Here is a 20,169-nt window from a genome sequence, read left to right as displayed (position 1 = left end):
GAATGAGTATTTAAGAGAATGGGTTATTCCTACGGCAGGGTGGAGGCTCAAAATGGGAATCAGTGTAGCAAAGGATGAAATTCTAGAGAAAAGAAATTAGAGCTTCGTGTTTAATCTGTCTGATACGCCTGTACCAGTCTCCTAGTCTGTTTTCTTTCTGTTCAATACTTAGTGGGCTGTGGGCTGTTTTGGATGTGGGGAAGTGTTCAGCACAATGCCTGGCATACAGGAAGCTCTCAGTAAATGCTATCATAAATGCAATATTAAAGTCAACTATTATTTTGATTTCCTTCTTAGAATTCTGGGAGACAGTAGAGGGTAGTGGTCAAGTGTGGGAGCACTAGACCAATCACATGGATTCAAACCTCAATCTCAGCTCTGTCACCTATTAGCCATGTGATCTTTGGCAGATGCTTGTTGCTCCGTGTTTCAGTTTATACTTAATGGAGCAATTAAGAGGATTATGAAATAACTAAGGTAAAACCCTGAACACAACACCTAGCACACACTGAGTGGCCAATAGACGCTATTAGGATTTGAATGGTCATGCGGCTTTAAAATCTATCCAGTTTTGAAACTTTTCTCTTGGCAGATTTCCCATAGCATCCTGTCACATAAGATGAAAAATAGTCCTTATAGCATCTAAACATTTGAAGGCACCACTCCATACACTGTAGGTTTGCTGACCCCAACTATTAAAATCTTAGTTGTTCTCTCAACTTCCCCTTTAAGAGTGTAAGGGAGAAAATAACAAATGAATAAAGGGATACTCTTGAGGGCATATAGATTATCCTAAAACTGTATATTTAAAAAGCGTTTAAAAAATACAAGGCACTATCATCACCTATGTTGATGGTAGGTGATTAGATTGTAGGAAGACTGGTGTTAGATTTTGGGGCCCATTTCCTCTTGCAGTCTGTTTGCCTAATTGAGCCACCATACACAAGGGATCCTCCTGCAGAGAATCTGTTCATGATGATGATGGTAAGGTACTTGCGTTGGAAACCAACCCACAAAATGCTCAAGTACAACGTGTAATACTCCTATTTCCAATCTACAGAAAAGAGGTGATAGGTAAGTCAGTATCATATTGTTCTCAAGGCTGGATTCCAACTCAGTTGCTTCCATGGAGTGATGCTCCTACATCCGAAGTTTATCTCCTCTTCCCCAGCCTAACACTGTAAACTTTACTGTGGTGCCTGCAGTTGTGGCAATTAGAGATCCACTTGGATTTTTTTTTGTTTAATTAATTTTATTTTCATTTTTGGCTGCTTTGGGTCTTCGTTGCTGCGTGTGGGCTTTCCCTAGTTGCGGCGAGTGGGGGCGACTCTTCGTTGTGGTGCGTGGGCTTCTCTTGTTGCAGAGCATGGGCTCTAGAGCACAGGCTCAGTAGTTGTGGCTCATGGGCTCTAGAGCACAGGCTCAGTAGTTGTGGTGCACGGGCTCAGTTGCTCCGTGGCATGTGGGATCTTCCCGGACCAGGGCTCGAACCTGTGTCCCCTGCATTGGCAGGCAGATTCTTAACCACTGTGCCACCAGGGAAGCCCCACTTGGATTTTAAAAAGCAGTGTATCCCTGGATGAGGTCTGTGGGATGGAAATTTTAAAGAGATTGAGGAGGAATGTTGAATGTCTTGGTGCATGTGAGAACTTTCTGGTGTGGTATTAAGTAGATGGGAACGTTGAACTTTCTGGTGGAGAGCAGACCTGGGGGCAGATTGCAGTGCCAGTAATAGGAAGGTTCTGGGCCCCTGTAGGTGGGAAAGAGAAGGTACTAAGAAGTAGGTAAAGAATGCAGGATAGGTGAGGCATGGTCCGATTTTCTTTCCAATGGGAAGTTTACCTCAGACCCATCCTTATTCATTAGATATATTGTTTCCTTTATATATATATATATATATATACACACACACACACACACACACACACATATAAAAGAATACATATAATGTGCAACAGAATCAGGTCACTAGGATAAAACTTGACCTTCTTGAATATGGATCCTCTCATGTTGACGATTTAAATATTTTGAGAAAACTGTTGTAAGCCAACTGCAAGAGGGGAGACCTTAACATTTCATTTTCCAAAAGAGGCAGCAAATAATGTTTATGAATACAATAAACACATCTCAAAAAAGAATGATACAACTTTTATTTTCCATGGATTTAAAGATACTTTTGCTACATAGTTTATGTATTTTTATGAGATTATATTTTTTCATTTGTATGAAGTTCAACCTTATACAATTTCAAGGTGATACGTTTGGTAGTGTATCTATAATCTTTAAAAAGTTTTTAGAGTTTTTGGAATGTACAGTATATGAGGTAAAATCAAGATTACATTAAAAATTGTTTCTCCTCTGCACTAATTTTGCAGTGAGGCTCAAATGGCAAGTACACTATTAAATGACATTTACTATCAAAAATAGGAGTTCCTTTGAGTTACTATGAAAAACATAAGCCACTGCAACTGCCACAGTGGCACATTTTACAATTTTAGACATTCAACTATATAGAAATCTCTGGGCTATTACACTCAAACTCATTTGTACTGCCAAATGTGGCACTTTTAAGAAGTTTCTAGAAAACAATCTCAATCACTGTTTTGGGGGAAGTTAGCCTACACGTAAGAGATTAAATTTAAATAAAATGTAAACATACAGTATTTTATAGTGACAGATCATTCTTACCACTTGGGAAGGCCAAGTTTATCCATTTCTTTTTTGAACAAAGGTTAATGTTTTTTCTACAGCACAGATCATTTGACATAAAACAATTACAATACATGCTCATTCTAATATAAGAAATTCTTCAGAGATCTTCAAAGCACAAAACATACGTCCTTTTTTTCAAAGACTGACAGAAGTGCTTAGTAATCACTAAACTGCTAACCTCAGCAAACTAAAAATTAGTGACTCGCTATCCTAAAATTCAAATAATAAATTAAAAAGTCTAGTTACAAGTGTTTCACAGATAACAGATGTGATAAAACAAGAATTTTAGATAGTTTCATTACAAACTATTATTACTGGCAGTCATGGACATCTATGCAAGATGTACAATGTGATACTTGACAAAATTCAATCTGATCACCCAATAACTCACAAATGCAAGCTCACAAAACATTAACGAATTATGTAATTGCAAAGTGCTCTAATGCAACATTAACCACATGCAATCAACAACTGGAACAGTATCCAAACAGACATTACATTAAACATTAGTTTTTCAAGAAAGAAAGCAGCTTGAAGTTTACTGGTGCAAATTAATTTTGTCTTCGGATTTGGTGCCCCAAACAAAAGGTTAGGTTTGATTATGAATTCTGATGGTGATGGCAGTAGTTACGGGAGAAGCAGCAAAACTTATGGGAGTTCTTCAAAATTAGCCTGTACCAGATAGATGGAGTGAGAGTGAGTGAGTGTGTGTGTGTGTGTGTATATTTCTACACTTGGTATATATAAAGCCATATGTGTACGTGCATGTCCTTATACACACACATATAGTTCAAAGGCTCACAAAACCAAATTAAATAGGTTTGAAGTTCAGAATTATGATTACTTTTAAAAAGTATGTAAAAGCCCTCTGTTCTTTTCCATGTTCTCAAGACCTGAAGATGGGTTTTTGAGTAAACATTAAAATACTTTTAGGCCAAGTAAACTGTATGTGCTTTCAAGTGACTTACCTGTGAATTCATGAATATATACTTATAATGAAGAACTCCACATTTATCAAACAAGAAGCTTCTTTTTCCCATGCATATTCTTTCATCCAGTTTTTGTCTGCTAAGCCCCTCCAGTTATTCATCATAATCCCACTTACCAAATTAAGACAAATGAGGAGGTAGAAATATAGCACTAGATTGCTTTCACAGCATCATACTTTAACATTTTTATATAGCATGTTAGTGTAAATTTTAATCATTCTGAATTTTTCACTAGGTAATAATTAAAACAAACAGATCAGGTTGTCACTGTTACACTCATGCTGACTGGTCAAAGTATCAATTATATATTGTTGCCTCTCAGAAAGTTTGTTTCACAAGAAGGCATGTCAAAAAAAGAAAAAAAGAAAAAAAGAAAAGAAAAAGAAAAAGAGCCCCAACCGAACAAAAAACCGAAACGTGCTATTTCTGTGGCTTGCATTCTAATAAGGTGCCAGCCTCTACCTAACAATATAAGCATTAAAAATGGCAAAAATGATGTACTATAGTCTCAATGCCAGTGCTAAATGTCACTGATTTTGTAAAAGCAATACAGAAATAATTTTAGTACATGACAAAATAAAATGTAATACAATATTAAAAATAAAGTTATATTTTCACTTGATTACAAAGTACTGAATGATAAAGGCAATCAAAATGGAAAAGAAAGCAAACAGCACAAGGATGACGGCTGCACACTGCTCGTCACTGAGTGCCCGCCGGGTCCTCGTGCTTTCCACAGTGTCTCTGTTGGTGCTGGCTGGTGGTTCAGTCCTCTGAGAGATGAAGAGCACTGTTGTGCTGTAGGGGCCTACGAGGTCCTGATGCCCCCCAGGGTCTTGGCACTGGCGAATGGCACACACACGGAAACGATATTCACAGTTCAGCTGAAGGCTTGAATACCGGAATGAAGAGTCAGGCCCTTTGTAAATCTGATAGTAAGACATTAGAAAAAGAATTATATGGGAAGGCTGGGTAGAAAATCTATGTTAAAACTGGCTAGTTTTAGAATTATTTTTGACATGGAAGCTAGTGAGTGCCACTGCTTGTATCTTTTAAATGACATTTTAAAAATACCTATCCATTAAAGAACTCAACTGTTTGCTGTATAATGGCTGGAGAAATCTGATAAGTAAGGATGTGATATCTACCCTCACAGAGCTTACAGACCAGCTGAAGAGTGAAGATGTGTCCCCAGAACAGCTAGAGAACAAGCAAAATCAGCCCACGGGCATTTCTCTGGTTTCAGCAAATGTAAGAAGTCAGACTTCTGTGAAATCCTTCCATGAAAGGAGGAACAGTGTCTAACCTTGCTCTCCCATGATATCTTTGTATAACTGGTTTCTGTAAAGTTTCAAACAGATCTGCTAAATGAAACAATAAGTGAAAAAGGAGAGCTCTCTGTAGGTGTCTATGGCAAATCATTTTATAAACTTTAAAAGGAGAGATCCCTTAGAATCAAAGAATGGGATTTTAAAACCCAGCTCCTCTGGCTCATCCCTTAGAAGGGAAATAACAAGAATGGAATTCCATAGATTTTTCAAGAGAGTGTGCTAGTGACTGAGAGGATATGTACTGGAACTGGGGTCCAAGCTCTGCTCTACCACTGCACACTCCTCCAGGGCATAATAGTAGTTATCTTGTACGGTAATTACGAGAATGAAATAGACTAATACTTGTTAAAGCACTTCTTAGCACAGTGCCCAGCATATAGTGAGTGCTCAATATATGGAAGCTATCACTTCCACTACTGCACCCCTTCACTCATTCTCTAAATGAAAAGACCAAGACTCAGTGATTTCCCAGTTGAGTTTCCCCAGCTAGTTGGTGGGTTATATTAAGAGATCAACCAAAACCTGTGGGCTAGCATTCCCTCAAGCAATTTTAGTAGCCTCAGTTGTATCTGTGTTGTAAATCTACATTTTTACATACTGGTTTGCTTCCAAAGGAGAAAGGTAAGATCTTTCCCTCATTTTTGTGTCTCCAGAATATAGCATATAATAGGTACTTAATGAAAGGCCACTAAATTAGTACTGTGTATACATCAAAATGTATATCAGAAGATACTGAGAAGATATATAAATGAACCTGTACTGAAAAAGTAAGCTTTAAGACAAATCTTAAAAAAATGCGGAATATGAGTTAGTTCTGAAGATGCATATGAGCATTTCAGGAAGTGAGAATGTAGAAATGATTTATGTCTCAGCGACAGTAAAAGGATGAACTTAAGTATATCAGAAGACTGTATTAGAAAGCAGTGTGAAACAGTATACATACAATGAAGTCAATTTAGTAAAAATAAAAAATATGTATTTGTCTTATGGGTATAATGGGTGATACTTATTTTTGTCTTTAAAATTTTCTTTACTTTCCATTTGTCTCCAAATGAGCGTGGTAATGTGATCAGGAAAAAAAACTCAACAAATGGCATGAGGGTGATAGGTGAAGAGATTTGACATTGAAAGGAGGAATATGTTAATACACTAGTTGGAAATTTAAGTTTAATTCTACAGGGGCCACTGTAGTGTGTGATATTTAAACTGTTTAAGGAATCCTGATCATAAGGCTGAGAGGGATTGAGGGAGTTGGGCAGGACAAGGGCTCTTGCTGAATTATGAGGCCCTGGTATAATTTTCATGGATCACTTAAAAAGTGATTTTTTATTTTAATAAAAGTTGGCAGGCAAAAAAAAAAAAAATCTTCCAAGAGTTTAAAGCTTGGGGACCAAAATGATGTTAGTGTTTATGATCCTGACGAATGAGGAAGAAGTTGGAGAGGAGAAACTGGGAAGGAAGACGATGAGATCAAATTTTCAATTTTGTTTTAGATGTTGGGAAGATATCTAAACAGGGAGACATCCTATAGGTAACTGTAGACTCAGGACTGAAGAAAACAGATACATCTGCTAGAGCTGATTTTAAAAGTTTTATAGATCTAAGTGAAGCTATTCAAAAAGAGTCTCAAGCTCAAGACAGCTGGGTTAGGCCTTAGAATGAGAAATAAGAATTAAAATGAGTAACACCATTTCCACCACCCCCTTTCATATTGACAAGATAAATTCTGTGACCCTAATAAACAAGAGGGCAAGTAAAAACTCTAATAAATTCATGTTTTGGTCCATAGCTATTACTCACAGATAGTATTACATACAATTAAAACGGAAGAAAAACTAAAATATCCCCTTTATATTTGCTATCAATAACTATCCATTTACTTAGGCAGAATGTGGCAAATATAAATTAATGCAGATTTGTAGTTAAGAGGATGGCAGGTAAGACATTAATGTTTTCACTTTCTTTGCATTTTAACTGAGAAATGCAGACTAAAACTTAAGCTTGGAAAGTCTGTGCATATCTAGCTGGCCAAGAACTTTGAAACAGTACACCACCTGCAACAGAATTTACAGGAAACCTTTATAGAAAGCTTATCGAGTTTCATAAATTGGTATTTATCCTTACTTTAGCTTTGTGAATATATTTACAGCATGGAGAAAATAACAACTGTGGAATTGGGGCCAATAAGACTGAAATCACTATTTTACCTATTTATATCTACCTCTATATCTACATTCTAAAAATCTATTTGGTTGGTGAGATTAATTTACCAAGTACCCATACTAAAATTCAAGACAGTCCTTGTTGTTACCTTTTAAGGACAAGTATACATGTTTACTACCAAAGACAACCACTTTTGAAGCGTCATTATAGAGGAACAAATTCTGTTTATTTCTACTTTCTGTGTACATTACATATCCACAGTCTTATCTTATAATGAGTCATAATACAGTCTGTATTATTTATAGAAATTAGTGTAAGACAATGATTTCAGCAATACATTACTATTAGACTGAATGCAGACTTACTCAAAACTTTCCTAAGATTTATTATAGATTTGACTGCATTTAAAAGTAATTACAGTTGACCCTTGGACAACACGGGTTTGAACTGTAAGCGTCCACTTATACACAGATTTTTTTTCAATAAGTACAATCTACAGTACTACACAACCAGAGGCTGGCCAAATCCATGAATGTGGAACAGCGAACACGGAGGGCTGACCGTAAAGTTCTATGTGGTTTTTCCACTGCACTGGGGAAAAACCAGTGCTCCTAACCCTTGTGGTGTTCAAGGGTCAACTGTATTCATTAAGACAAATAATAAGGCATATGTTGTCATATAATTTGGCACATATGGTCACATAATGTGATCCTTCTGTAACTTATGAATGTATTATTGCAAATAATTATTTCCTAGTGATCAATAAATGAAGGGAACAGTAAAAACCCTCAAAAACAACTGAATATGGACAAATAACCACGTAATTCGTCTCTACCATTCTTCCCCTCTATTATTGTCCAGGGAGTTGTAAGTGAACTTGGAGCTTTTAGAGCAATCTTTTTTTTGAATTTAATTTTTTTTTTTTTATACAGCAGGTTCTTATTAGTCATCAGTTTTATACACATCAGTGTATACATATCAATCCCAATCGCCCAATTCAGCACACCACCATCCCCACCCGCCACTGCTTTCCCCCCTTGGTGTCCATACGTTTGTTCTCTACATCTATGTCTCAACTTCTGCCCTGCAAACCGGTTCACCTGTACCATTTTTCTAGGTTCCACATATATGCGTTAATATACGATATTTGTTTTTCTCTTTCTGACTTACTTCACTCGGTATGACAGTCTCTAGATCCATCCACATCTCTACAAATGACCCAGTTTCGTTCCTTTTTATGGCTGAGTAATATTCCATTGCATATATGTACCAAATCTTTATCCATTCGTCTGTCGATGGGCATTTAGGTTGCTCCCATGACCTGGCTATTGTAAATAGTGCTGCAATGAACATTGGGGTGCATGTGTCTTTTTGAACTATGGTTTTCTCTGGGTATATGCCCAGTAGTGGGATTGCTGGGTCATATGGTAGTTCTGTTTTTAGTTTTTTAAGGAACCTCCATACTGTTCTCCATAGTGGCTGTATCAGTTTACATTCCCACCAACAGTGCAAGAGGGTTCCCTTTTCTCCACACCCTCTCCAGCATTTCTTGCTTTGTAGGTTTTCTGATGATGCCCATTCTAACCAGTGTGAGGTGATACCTCATTGTAGTTTTGATTTGCATTTCTCTAATAATTAGTGATGTTGAGCACCTTTTCATGTGCTTCTTGGCCATCTGTATGCCTTCTTTGGAGAGACGTCCATTTAGGTCTTCTGCCCATATTAGGATTGGGTTGTTTTTTTAATATTGAGCTGCATGAGCTGTTTATATACTTTGGAGATTAATCCTTGGTCCAATGATTCGTTTGCAAACATTTTCTCCCATTCTGAGGGTTGTCTTTTTGTCTTGTTTATGGTTTTCTTTGCTGTGCAAAAGCTTTGAAGTTTCATTAGGTCCCATTTGTTTATTTTTAAATTTCCATTACTCTAGGAGGTGTATCAAAAAATATCTTGCTATGATTTATGTCAAAGATTGTTCTTCCTATGTTTTCCTCTAAGAGTTTTATAGTGTCCATTCTTACATTCAGGTCTCGAATCCATTTTGAGTTTACGTCTGTGTATGGTGTGAGGGAGTGCTCTAATTTCATTCTTTTACATGTAGCTGTCCAGTTTTCCCAGCACCACTTATTGAAGAGACTGTCTTTTCTCCATTGTATATCCTTGCCTCCATTGTATATCCTTGCCTCCTTAGTCATAGATCAGTTGACCATAGGTGCGTGGGTTTATCTCTGGGCTTGCTATCTTGTTCCATTGATCTATATTTCTGTTTTTGTGCCAGTACCAATATTGTCTTGATTACTGCAGCTTCATAGTATAGTCTGAAGTCAGGGAGTCTGATTCCTCCAGCTCCATTTTTTTCCCTCAAGACTGCTTTGGCTATTCGGGGTCTTTTGTGTCTCCATACAAATTTTTAAGATTTTTTTGTTCTAGTTCTGTAAAAAGTGCCATTGGTAATTTGATAGGGATTGCATTGAATCTGTACATTGCTTTGGGTAATAGTCATTTTCACAATATTGATTCTTCCAATCCAAGAACATGGTATATCTCTCCATCTGTTGGTATCATCTTTAATTTCTTTCAACAGTGTCTTATAGTTTTCTGAATACAGGTCTTTTGTCTCCCTAGGTAGGTTTATTCCTAGGTATTTTATTCTTTTTGTTGCAGTGGTAAATGGGAGTGCTTCCTTAATTTCTCTTTCAGATTTTTCATCATTAGTGTATAGGAATGCAAGAGATTTCTTTGCATTAATTTTGTATCCTGCAACTTTACCAAATTCATTGATTAGCTCTAGTAGTTTTCTGGTGGCATCTTTAGGATTCTCTACGTATAGTATCATGTCATCTGCAAACAGTGACAGTTTTACTTCTTCTTTTCCAATTTGTATTCCTGTTATTTCTTTTTCTTCTCTGATTGCCATGGCTAGGACTTCCAAAACTATGTTGAATGACAGTGGTGAGAGTGGACATCCTTGTCTTGTTCCTGATCTTAGAGGAAATGCTTTCAGTTTTTCACCATTGAGAATGATGTTTGCTGTGGGTTTGTCATATATGGCCTTTACTATGTTGAGATAGGTTCCCTCTATGCCCACCTTCTGGAGAGTTTTTATCATGAATGGGTATTGAATTCTGTCAAAAGCTTTTTCTGCATCTATTGAGATGATCATATGGTTTTTATTCTTCAAATTAATATGGTGTATCACATTGATTGATTTGCGTATATTGAAGAATCCTTGCATCCCTGGGATAAATCCCACTTGATCATGCTGTATGATCCTTTTAATGTGTTGTTGGATTCTGTTTGCTAGCAGTTTGTTGAGGATTTTGTGTGTATATTCATGAGCGATATTGGTCTGTAATTTTCTTTTTTTGTAGTATCTTTGTCTGCTTTTGGTATCAGGGTGACGGTGGCCTCACAGAATGCATCTGGGAGTGTTCCCTCCTCTGCAATTTTTTGGAAGAGTTTGAGAAGGATGGGTGTTAGCCCTTCTCTGAATGTTTGATAGAATTCACCTGTGAAGCCATCTGGGCCTGGACTTTTGTTTGTTGGAAGATTTTAATCACAGTTTCAATTCATTACTTGTGACTGGTCTGTTCATTTTCTATTTCTTCCTGGTTCAGTCTTGGAAGGTTATACCTTTCTAAGAATTTGTCCATTTCTTCCAGGTTGTCCACTTTGTTGGCATAGAGTTGTTTGTAGTAGTCTCTCAGGATGCTTTGTATTTCTGCGGTGTTTGTTGTAACTTCTCCTTTTCCATTTCTAATTTTATTGATTTGAGTCCTCTCCCTGTTTTTCTTGATGAGTCTGGCTAATGGTTTATCAATTCTGTTTATCTTCTCAAAGAAACAGCTTTTAATTTTATTGATCTTTGCTATTGTTTTCTTTGTTTCTATTTCATTTATTTTCTGCTCTGATGATTTCCTTCCTTCTGCTAACTTTGGGTTTTGTTTGTTCTTCTTTCTCTAGTTCCTTTAGATGTAATGTTAGGTTGTTTCTTTGAGATGTTTCTTGTTTCTTGAGGTAGGCTTGTATAGCTATAAATTTCCCTCTTCGAACTTCTTTTGCTGCATCCCATAGGTTTTGGATCATGTGTTTTGTCATTTGTCTCTAGGTATTTTTTGATTTTCTCTGTGATTTCTTCAGTGATCTCTTGGTCATTTAGTAACGTACTGTTTAGCCTCCATATGTGTGTGTGTGTTTTACGTTTTTTCCCCCTGTAATTGATTTCTAATCTCATAGTGTTGTGGTCAGAAAAGATGCTTGACATGATTTCAATTTTCTTAAATTTACTGAGGCTTGACCTGTGACCCAAGATGTGACCTATCCTGGAGAATGTTCCGTGCACACTTGAGAAGAAAGTGTAATCTGCTGTTTTTGGATGGAATGTCCTATAAATATCAATTAAATCTATCTGGTCTGTTGTGTCATTTACAGCTTGTGTTTCCTTATTTATTTTCTGTTTGGATGATCTGTCCATTGGTGTAAGTGAGGTGTTAAAGTCCCCCACTATTATTGTGTTACTGTCGATTTCCTCTTTTACGGCTGTTAGCAGTTGCCTTATGTATTCAGGTGATCCTATGTTGGGCGCATATATATTTATAATTGTTATATCTTCTCCTTGGATTGATCCCTTGATCATTATGTAGTGTCGTTCTTTATTTTAAAATCTATTTTATCTGATATGAGTATTGCTACTCCAGCTTTCTTTTGATTTCCATTTGCATGGAATATCTTTTTCCATCCCCTCACTTTCAGTGTGAATATGTCCCTAGGTCTGAAGTGGGTCTCTTGTAGACAGCATATATATGGGTCTTGTTTTTATATCCATTCAGCAAGCCTGTGTCCTCTGGTTGGAGCATTTAATCCATTCACGTTTAAGGTGATTATCGATATGTATGTTCCTATTACCATTTTCTTAATTGTTTTGGGTTTGTTTTTGTAGGTCCTTTTCTTCTCTTGTTTTTCCCACTTAGAGAAGTACCTTTAGCATTTGCTGTAGAGTTGGTTTGGTGGTGCTGAATTCTCTTAGCTTTTGCTTGTCTGTAAAGCTTTTGATTTCTCCATCGAATCTGAATGAGATCCTTGCCCGGTAATCTTGGTTGTAGGTTCTTCCCTTTCTTTCATCACTTTAAGTATATCATGCCACTCCCTTCTGGCTTGTAGAGTTTCTGCTGAGAAATCAGCTGTTAACCTTATGGGAGTTCCCTTGTATGTTATTTGTCAGTTTTCCCTTGCTGCTGCTTATCCTGTATCGGACTTGCTGCGCTTCCTGGACTTGGGTGGCTATTTCCTTTTCCATGTTAGGGAAGTTTTCGACTATAATGTCTTCAAATATTTTCTCTGGTCCTTTATCTCTCTCTTCTTCTTCTGGGACCCCTATAATGCGAATGTTGTTGTGTTTAATGTTGTCCCAGAGGTCTCTTAGGCTGTCTTCATTTCTTTTCATTCTTTTTTCTTTATTCTGTTCCATGGCAGTGAATCCACCATTTGGTCTTCCAGGTCACTTATCCGGTCCTCTGCCTCCGTTATTCTGCTATTGATTCCTTCTAGTGTAGTTTTCATTTCAATTATTGTGTTGTTCACCTACCTCTTTGTTTGTTCCTTAATTCTTCTAGGTCTGTGTTAAACATTTCTTGCATCTTCTCGACCTTTGCCTCCATTCTTTTTCCGAGGTCCTGGATCATCTTCACTATCATTATTCTGAATTCTTTTTCTGGAAGGTTGCCTCTCTCCACTTCATTTAGTTGTTTTACTGGGGTTTTATCATGTTCCTTCATGTGGTATGTAGCACTCTGCCTTTTCATCTCATCTGTCTTTCTGTGAATGTGGTTTTTGTTCCATAGGCTCTGCAGTACTGTAGTTCTTCTTGTTTCTGCTGTCTGTCCTCTGGTGGATGAGGCTATCTCTAGAGCAATTCTGAAATTTACGGTGCTTAAGCACCACTTGGAACTTAAGAACAAAGAAACAAAACCAGCAAAAGAAAAACAGAATTGTGGGTTCCACTCCTAGACATTCAGATTTATTTGGTCTGCAGGCCACTCTGAGGAACAACTGTTTTTGAGAATCTCAAGTTCAGAAGTTTAAGAATGGAAGAAATTGTATAGAATCCAACAGGCCACTGTCCCAGCAACCGTTCTCCTACATTGCCAACAATACCCTAATTTTGGATGGGGTATCCAAAGTACAGCCCCTGTACTAGGAGAAGCTGGCGAGGCTTAAGTCCAGAGGTGGGCCCTGGCTGGCTTAAGCCCTGGCACAGTCACTGCTTCAGGGATGACTTTGTAACCCAAGTGCTATCTTTTCCCTGAATGTGAATAAGGAAGTGTAAGTTCCCCATGGCAGGCACTGAACACTGAGAGAAACTATGTCCCTGATGACTTCATTAAGCTCCTCAATCAACCTACCTACCTACAGGCTTCTCCCTAAGAGGATTTATACTTTATAAGCCAATTTGAAATTTTTTTAAATTAATTTATTTTTTAAGTTATTTTTGGCTGCATTGGGTCTTTGTTGCTGCATGCAGGCTTTCTTTTTTCTAGTTGTGGCGAGTGGGGGCTACTCTTCCTTGCAGTGTGCAGGCCTCTCGTGGTGGCTTCTCTTGTTGCGGAGCACGGGCTCTAGGCGCGTGGGCTTCATTAGTTGTGGCACGTGGGCTCAGTAGTTGTGGCTCATGGACTCAGTAGTTGTGGCGCACAGGCTTAGTTGCTCTGCGGCATGTGGGATCTTCCTGGACCAGGGCTCGAACCTGTGTCCCGTGCATTGGCAGGCGGATTCTTAACTAGTGTGCCACCAGGGAAGCCCCTATAAGCCAATTTGTATTAATTTTTCTGGTATTTGTAACATTAATGAGCTTGGACACAAGAACTCTCTTAGGTACAGACTCCCAGATGGTGCTTATCTGCTTTGACAGTGGTTCTACTGTCCCCCAATATTTTCACTTCACCCTGTTATACCACTTGAAATGCTGCTTTTGGTTTAAAAGCACTTGCTTTAAAAAATGTATACACTTCTGGGAAGATTAAAGAGCCAGCAGACACTCGACTTTTGACATGAATTTTCCCAAGGAAAGAGTCTTTTTCCTAATGGCAATAAGGTCAGTTATACTGTGTATATGAGAATTATGATGTATGTGAGAGAGGGAGGCAAGAGTCAGAGGAAGAGTGTAATTTTAGAGAACGGGGCCAAGCCTTGGGGAGGTGCTGCAGAGCAGGGCACAGAGCAGCAAGAAGGCAGCAAGAGTTTGGTGAAAGCCACTGACTGATCAAAGAGGGATGAAGCAAGGGAAGAATGTAAAGAAATCAATATGTTTCTAAGTTTGGCCCAGGGTCGTAAGTACTGGCTGCTGCTAGGCTAATTTGCTTCCAGGTCCCCAAACCCAGCAACACTACAGGTTAAACAGTTTTTAAATAGGCTAGCCTAGAAACTCAACCACCAACTTATAAATAATAATCCTCTTCTTAAAAACATCAACAGTTCCTACTGCTGTAGAATGAAGACCCACTAAGACGTGGCCTCCTCCACTACACACTCCAATCTTTTTTTTTTAGCTTTATTTTTTATTAGTAATCTATTTTATATATATTAGTGTATATATGTCAATCCCAATCTCCCAGTTCATCCCACAAGCATACCCGCTGCTTTCCCCCACTGTACACACTCCATTCTTGAGCCTTACTCAAGTCATACTTGAGAGTTCATGGTTCCTCCTAAGCTCATCAACTCCCCAAATAGACTCCCTTTAATGATAATCCTTTTGGAAAACATTCCAAAGTCCAGCTGGAAAAAAAAATCATTCCTTTTAACAAAGTATGTTTTATCTTTATCATGATCTTTTATTTGCTTACACAGAATGTCATGATTATGAAATTTCTGCTTGCTTGCTAACATCTAATAAACAACCTTCTTGAAATCAGAACAGTAACTTATTAATAATGTAGCCCCCTCAAATTCTTCATATGTAGTATTTAATACATGTGTGTTGAATAGCAAGTCAATTTTAAGTAAAATATTAAAATCCCATGAATGAGATTGAACTCTTAAAAAATGACCTTTAAACTCTGGAATACAACTTGCCAATAAATCATAAAATTTTATAAACATTTAAGAGATTTAGATGAGCATATATATGATGAAGTTCTAAGGAAATCAGTATTTTAAGTTTTACAGTATGCTTACAATCTAAAGTAAAATTGATGATAGGGTTAATTTAGCTTTTAAGTTAAATTAGAATTAGCACTGCTGTTTCATGTAGTGATATGTTTATTAAAATTCATATACTACTCAAATGTGGGGTCCCTATTTCCTTTAAATATGTAATGAAATTACATTTTCTTTAATATTAATTTTGTTTCCTCCTTGGAAGGAAACCTACTTATCTATAAATCATATTCAAGTCTAATTATCATGTCAATTTGCAGATGGCTTAATAAAGAAAAACAATCACATGCCAAATTTAATCCAGCTCTTTGGGGCCTTTTGTAATTTTGGTTAAGAAATTATGCTTCCATATTTAGCAAAATTGAAAGGAAAAAATTATACCTTATTGAAAGGTAGTCTATTATTAATAGTTATAATAGCAGAAGAGTGAAATAAAACAGATGAATGATTTTTTAATAGTGAGAAAAGAAAATACAAAATAAGAAACTAAAATGAAAACAACCCAGCTTAAAAGCTCTCAAAATCAAGAAGAGTAACAGCAAAAAGGAAGAAGCAGATGAAATGCTTACAGAAATAAGGCTTTTGAGTTGCATAAAAACTTCTTTATAAAAGTCATAATGACACTGACAGCTGCCCACTTCATCGGCTATTCACTGTTTACCAGGAACCTATCTTTGAAATTTTACCAGGAAGGTGATACTTCCTCTAGGCTTCCATAATAACTGTGTCAATTGTCATATTTACAACACTGCATTATAACTATGACTATTACTAACATTGTAAAAGCCTCTTCAATGTTGTCTCTGCATCTGTCCTCATCCTACTCTGGTCACAATAATCTTGTGTCTGATCATGTGCCTACTCTGGTCAAAATCCTCCACTGGCTTCTCATTTTACATGGAGTAAAAGTCAGAGTATGACCTATAATGCCCTACACGATCTCCATGCCTGCTCACAGACCCCCTACCATTAAAGCCCTGACTTCATTTATTATTCCTCCCTTTGCTCATGCCGCCCCAGCCATAGTGGCCTTCGTCTTGTACAGTAAATTTAACAAGCATGCTCCTGCCTCAGGGCCTTTGCACCTACTGTTTCTGCTTCTTGAAACACTCTTCTCCCCATATTCACTTCCTTGGGGTCTCTGTTCAAATGTCACCTGACGGCCCTATATAAAATAGCACTAGCTGTCCCTCGCCCTAGTACTCCCTAATCCTTTTATCCAGTTTTATTTTTTCTCTATTGTGCTTATCACTATCTAACATATGATATACTGATGTGTTTATCTGCTTTTAGAATCTCTTTTTCTACTAGAATGTAAGCTGCACGGAGGCAAGGACTTTTTGTTCACTTGTATCCTGAGTGCCTGGCACAGAGTTCAATAAATACCTGTCAAATGAACGAATACTCTGTTTAAGTGCAGTTCACACCCCAAAGATTTTGAATCCTGATATACTGTGTAGTTACTATTTTTTGGCACATAGTAAGCACTGAACAAATGTTTTTGAATTAGGAAGATAAAGGTAGTCAAATCCTGCATTGAAAATACATAAAAATGAAAAAGGTGAAAGTGTGTATCTATAGAATTATATTTTGGCACATACCTGTTTGAATTCTGAATCTTTTCCCACCATAACCTGAAGACTGTAAATAACTGGATCACCTTTCATTGGCTGTAAACACTCCCATGTAATTTCACAAACGTGATCATTTACCTTCTCTATTTTGGGGGCTGTAGAGAACAAATATAAATAAAATCTGCTCTACTTGATTTTTAACGTGGCACATCACACAGACACTTGTTTCAATCAAAATCAACAGACTTTAAAACATAGTTACAAACTTGAAATAAATATTAGTGAATTTTTGAAATTTTCAGAGAAACGGTCAATGGCTAACTCTTATCATCTCCAGGCCATACAATCTACAAGCACTCCAATGGCCAGACTGATTAAAAGATCTGTAAAGATAAGTACTATTTTCCCTGAGCTAAAAAAAGCCAATGGCAGTTCTACAACATCTTTTATGGTACTTCAAAGAGCATAACTAGAACATGAAATTTTATAATTTAAGAAATCTTCTAAGAGAATGAGTTGAAAAATACACCTAGCTGCCTGACCACATATATGACTGCCTCACTCAATAGTGGGGTACAAAGGTGTTAAAATCAGCAATCTTCTTAAGGTAAAGAGACACTAAACCAGATGAGAGAACAGAAAAATAACTCAGTGAAATCCATCAGCATTATTAGAAAGACTGTTCAAAGAACAGTCTTGCTAACTATGGATCTGCTTAACAAATGATACATTCAAGTATATGATCCAGGACACTGTACCAGAAATCTTTGTAATTTGTCCTCAGAGGGTGAGGAATTTTAGTATTTTTTACTTTCCAGGGTCATTTTAAAGTAAGAACCCTGCTGAAATTAATTTTAAATATATAATATATATACAAATGTGTGTATGTATGTAAATTTGATTTAAAAATTCAAGTTAACTACGTATTTATGTATGTTTTGCTAAACAGATGACCTGGCTCTCTCCCTGAAATCCGAATGAAAACAGCAATGACTCAAAACAACCAGAATTGTGATTTTTTTTCTTTAAGTAACAATAGTGGAAACAGCAAACAACCCTATTAGAAAACGAGCCTACCTATTCAGTTTAGTACTTTTATGTTTATTACAAAGATCAGTGACAAAAACCAGCACTTGTCTGATTATCAATATGCCAGATAAAATAGCTTTTATTATTAAGTGAAAGTCCCAGTAGGTAGGCTTGTCTAATTTCCTTTTTATAATTTAAATGTTGGACACATCCTGGATGATAATTTTCTTTTTTTTTTTTTTTGTGGTACACGGGCCTCTCACTGTTGTGGCCTCTCCTGTTGTGGAGCACAGGCTCCAGACACGCAGGCTCAGCAGCCGTGGCTCACAGGTCCAGCCGCTCCGCGGCATGTGGGACCTTCCTGGACCGGGGCACGAACCTGTGTCCCCTGCATCAGCAGGTGGACTCTCAACCACTGCGCCACCAGGGAAGCCCCCTGGATGATAATTTTAATAGTACAAAAGTACTTTATGAAAAGTGCATTTAATTTATTATTAAAGAAAATAACTTGAGGATGTATAACTTACCTTTCAGGGCAGCTGGGACAGATTTTGGAGTAGTGAAAATATATTCTTGGGAAAGAGGACCTTCCCCCGCTTCATTACAAGCTTGAATACAGAATTTATAAGATGTCGACTCATTAAGTCTTTGTACTTTGTATGTATGGCATGGACCTCTGTACAGGGATATAAACCTAAAATGGAAATGACTTCTATGAAAAATAAACCTTGACTACCTTATGAAAAACGTTTAAAAACCACTAAAAAAAAAAAATACAGTTCAGACATTATTTAGGAGTAATAAGTTACTCCTAGGAGTAATAAGTTACTCCTAGAATTTAATGCCAGGAATGGTTTGTCACACAATAAATCTGTGTTTTTTCGGCAGATGATGAAAATCACAGAATTAGTAAATTTCCCAATTTGACATGGTTTCCTGAAAATTTATTGCTAAATTTTTCTCTTCAGGCTTCTGGTATAAGCTTTGTTTCTGACTGCTGTTTTTTAATGTTTACATTTTAAAGGATACTCAGTACATCACAATTTTCAATATAAATTATTTCTAACTAGAGTCATAGGCATACAATTTGTCACATAAAAAAGAGAATTCCCTTTCCCAGGCATAATTTTAATTGATTTGGTGAGGTTTTCTTAAGATTTACATAACAGTATGAGATAATATATAATTTCCCATAAATTATCCACTTGAACTGTTCAATGGAAAGTTTAACATCATATATGTTATCCGTATGCTGAATGTTCCCCAAATTTTTGATTGGCTATTTAAAAAATTTTTGGAAACTGAGGAATGAATAATGAATACTCATATAGTTCTAACAGTCTGAAAACTGTAGTTAGATTAAAAATGAAGAAATATTTAATAATCTTTAGTAAGAGTATTTCCAAGAAGCAGTAATTAGATAAGCCTTGCCTTTTGAATCTCCAATTTTTTTTTTTTTTTTTAATGATAGGAAAACAACCAGTGGCAAAACCACTGTCGAAAAAAGGTGAACGATGATAAAACCTGTGGTCAGGGAACAGCTGAGGTAGCATTCTGACATGATCCCACAGCAAGTGTAAAGAGTTGTGAAAAGTCAAAAGAAAGTAACTAAAGATATTAAATTGATTTAGTGCATTAAGTTTATATGGTAAATTTACAGTATCATAAAACGTTTTAATTTATTTATTTTCCACAGCCAAAGACCATACCCCATACCCTACAACAATTCTCTAGATGCTAGCTAAATATTAATTACGGCTAAAATTCTAAAATAAGAATATAAACTAATATAATCTATACTTAATAGAATCTTTGTTCTATTATCTTTCAACCAAACACCAATTAAACCTGTTTCCAGTAAACCTTCTTGCACTACCCCAAATGTAAATGCTAGAAAGGGGATAAAAATAAAGAATTAATTAACCTAACAGTAACAACATATATTAAAGATAAATGGCTATACCAAAAACCTGTGGCAAGGCAAAGAATTTCCTTCCAGAGATAAGGCTACAAACAGTACATAAAATTCTGCCAAGAACAAAGGCGAACATTCATAGAGGCACGGATTTCAGGAAATGATCAATACTATTTGCTCTGTGTAATGCTCTTACTGTTGATACAGTATGTTTAATTCTGTATGCTATTTTAAATGTGTAAGTACTTCTGATAGAGAGTACTTATATACAAGTACCTTGAATATTCCATTATTGAATACTT

At 36.7% G+C, this 20,169-nt stretch overlaps 1 protein-coding gene and 1 long non-coding RNA gene across 6 annotated transcripts in view; one reads left to right on the top strand and one right to left on the bottom strand.

Moving 5' to 3' along the window:
- The window catches only part of LOC125961922 (uncharacterized), a 57,103-nt gene that overhangs the window by 8,013 nt on the left and 28,921 nt on the right, over window positions 1-20,169 (top strand). The gene's annotated exons all lie outside the window — the stretch shown is intronic.
- The window catches only part of FNDC3A (fibronectin type III domain containing 3A), a 161,977-nt gene continuing 143,935 nt past the window's right edge, over window positions 2,128-20,169 (bottom strand). For 4 of the 5 annotated variants that reach the window (XM_004274601.3, XM_033436841.2, XM_049701042.1 and 1 more), the window contains 3 exons: window positions 18,480-18,646; window positions 16,951-17,078; window positions 2,128-4,630 (listed from right to left, as the gene is read on the bottom strand). In XM_004274601.3, coding sequence (XP_004274649.1) covers window positions 4,316-4,630; window positions 16,951-17,078; window positions 18,480-18,646 — 610 coding nt within the window. In that variant the 3' untranslated portion in view covers window positions 2,128-4,315. Of the gene's footprint in view, window positions 4,631-16,950; window positions 17,079-18,479; window positions 18,647-20,169 lie in introns of those variants that run through there. The other variant, XM_049701043.1, reaches the window with a different exon arrangement.

Source organism: Orcinus orca, chromosome 18, assembly GCF_937001465.1.
Source record: "Orcinus orca chromosome 18, mOrcOrc1.1, whole genome shotgun sequence".
In the NCBI taxonomy this organism is placed as follows: domain Eukaryota; kingdom Metazoa; phylum Chordata; class Mammalia; order Artiodactyla; family Delphinidae; genus Orcinus; species Orcinus orca.
This window is presented reverse-complemented; position numbering and strand designations above follow the sequence as displayed.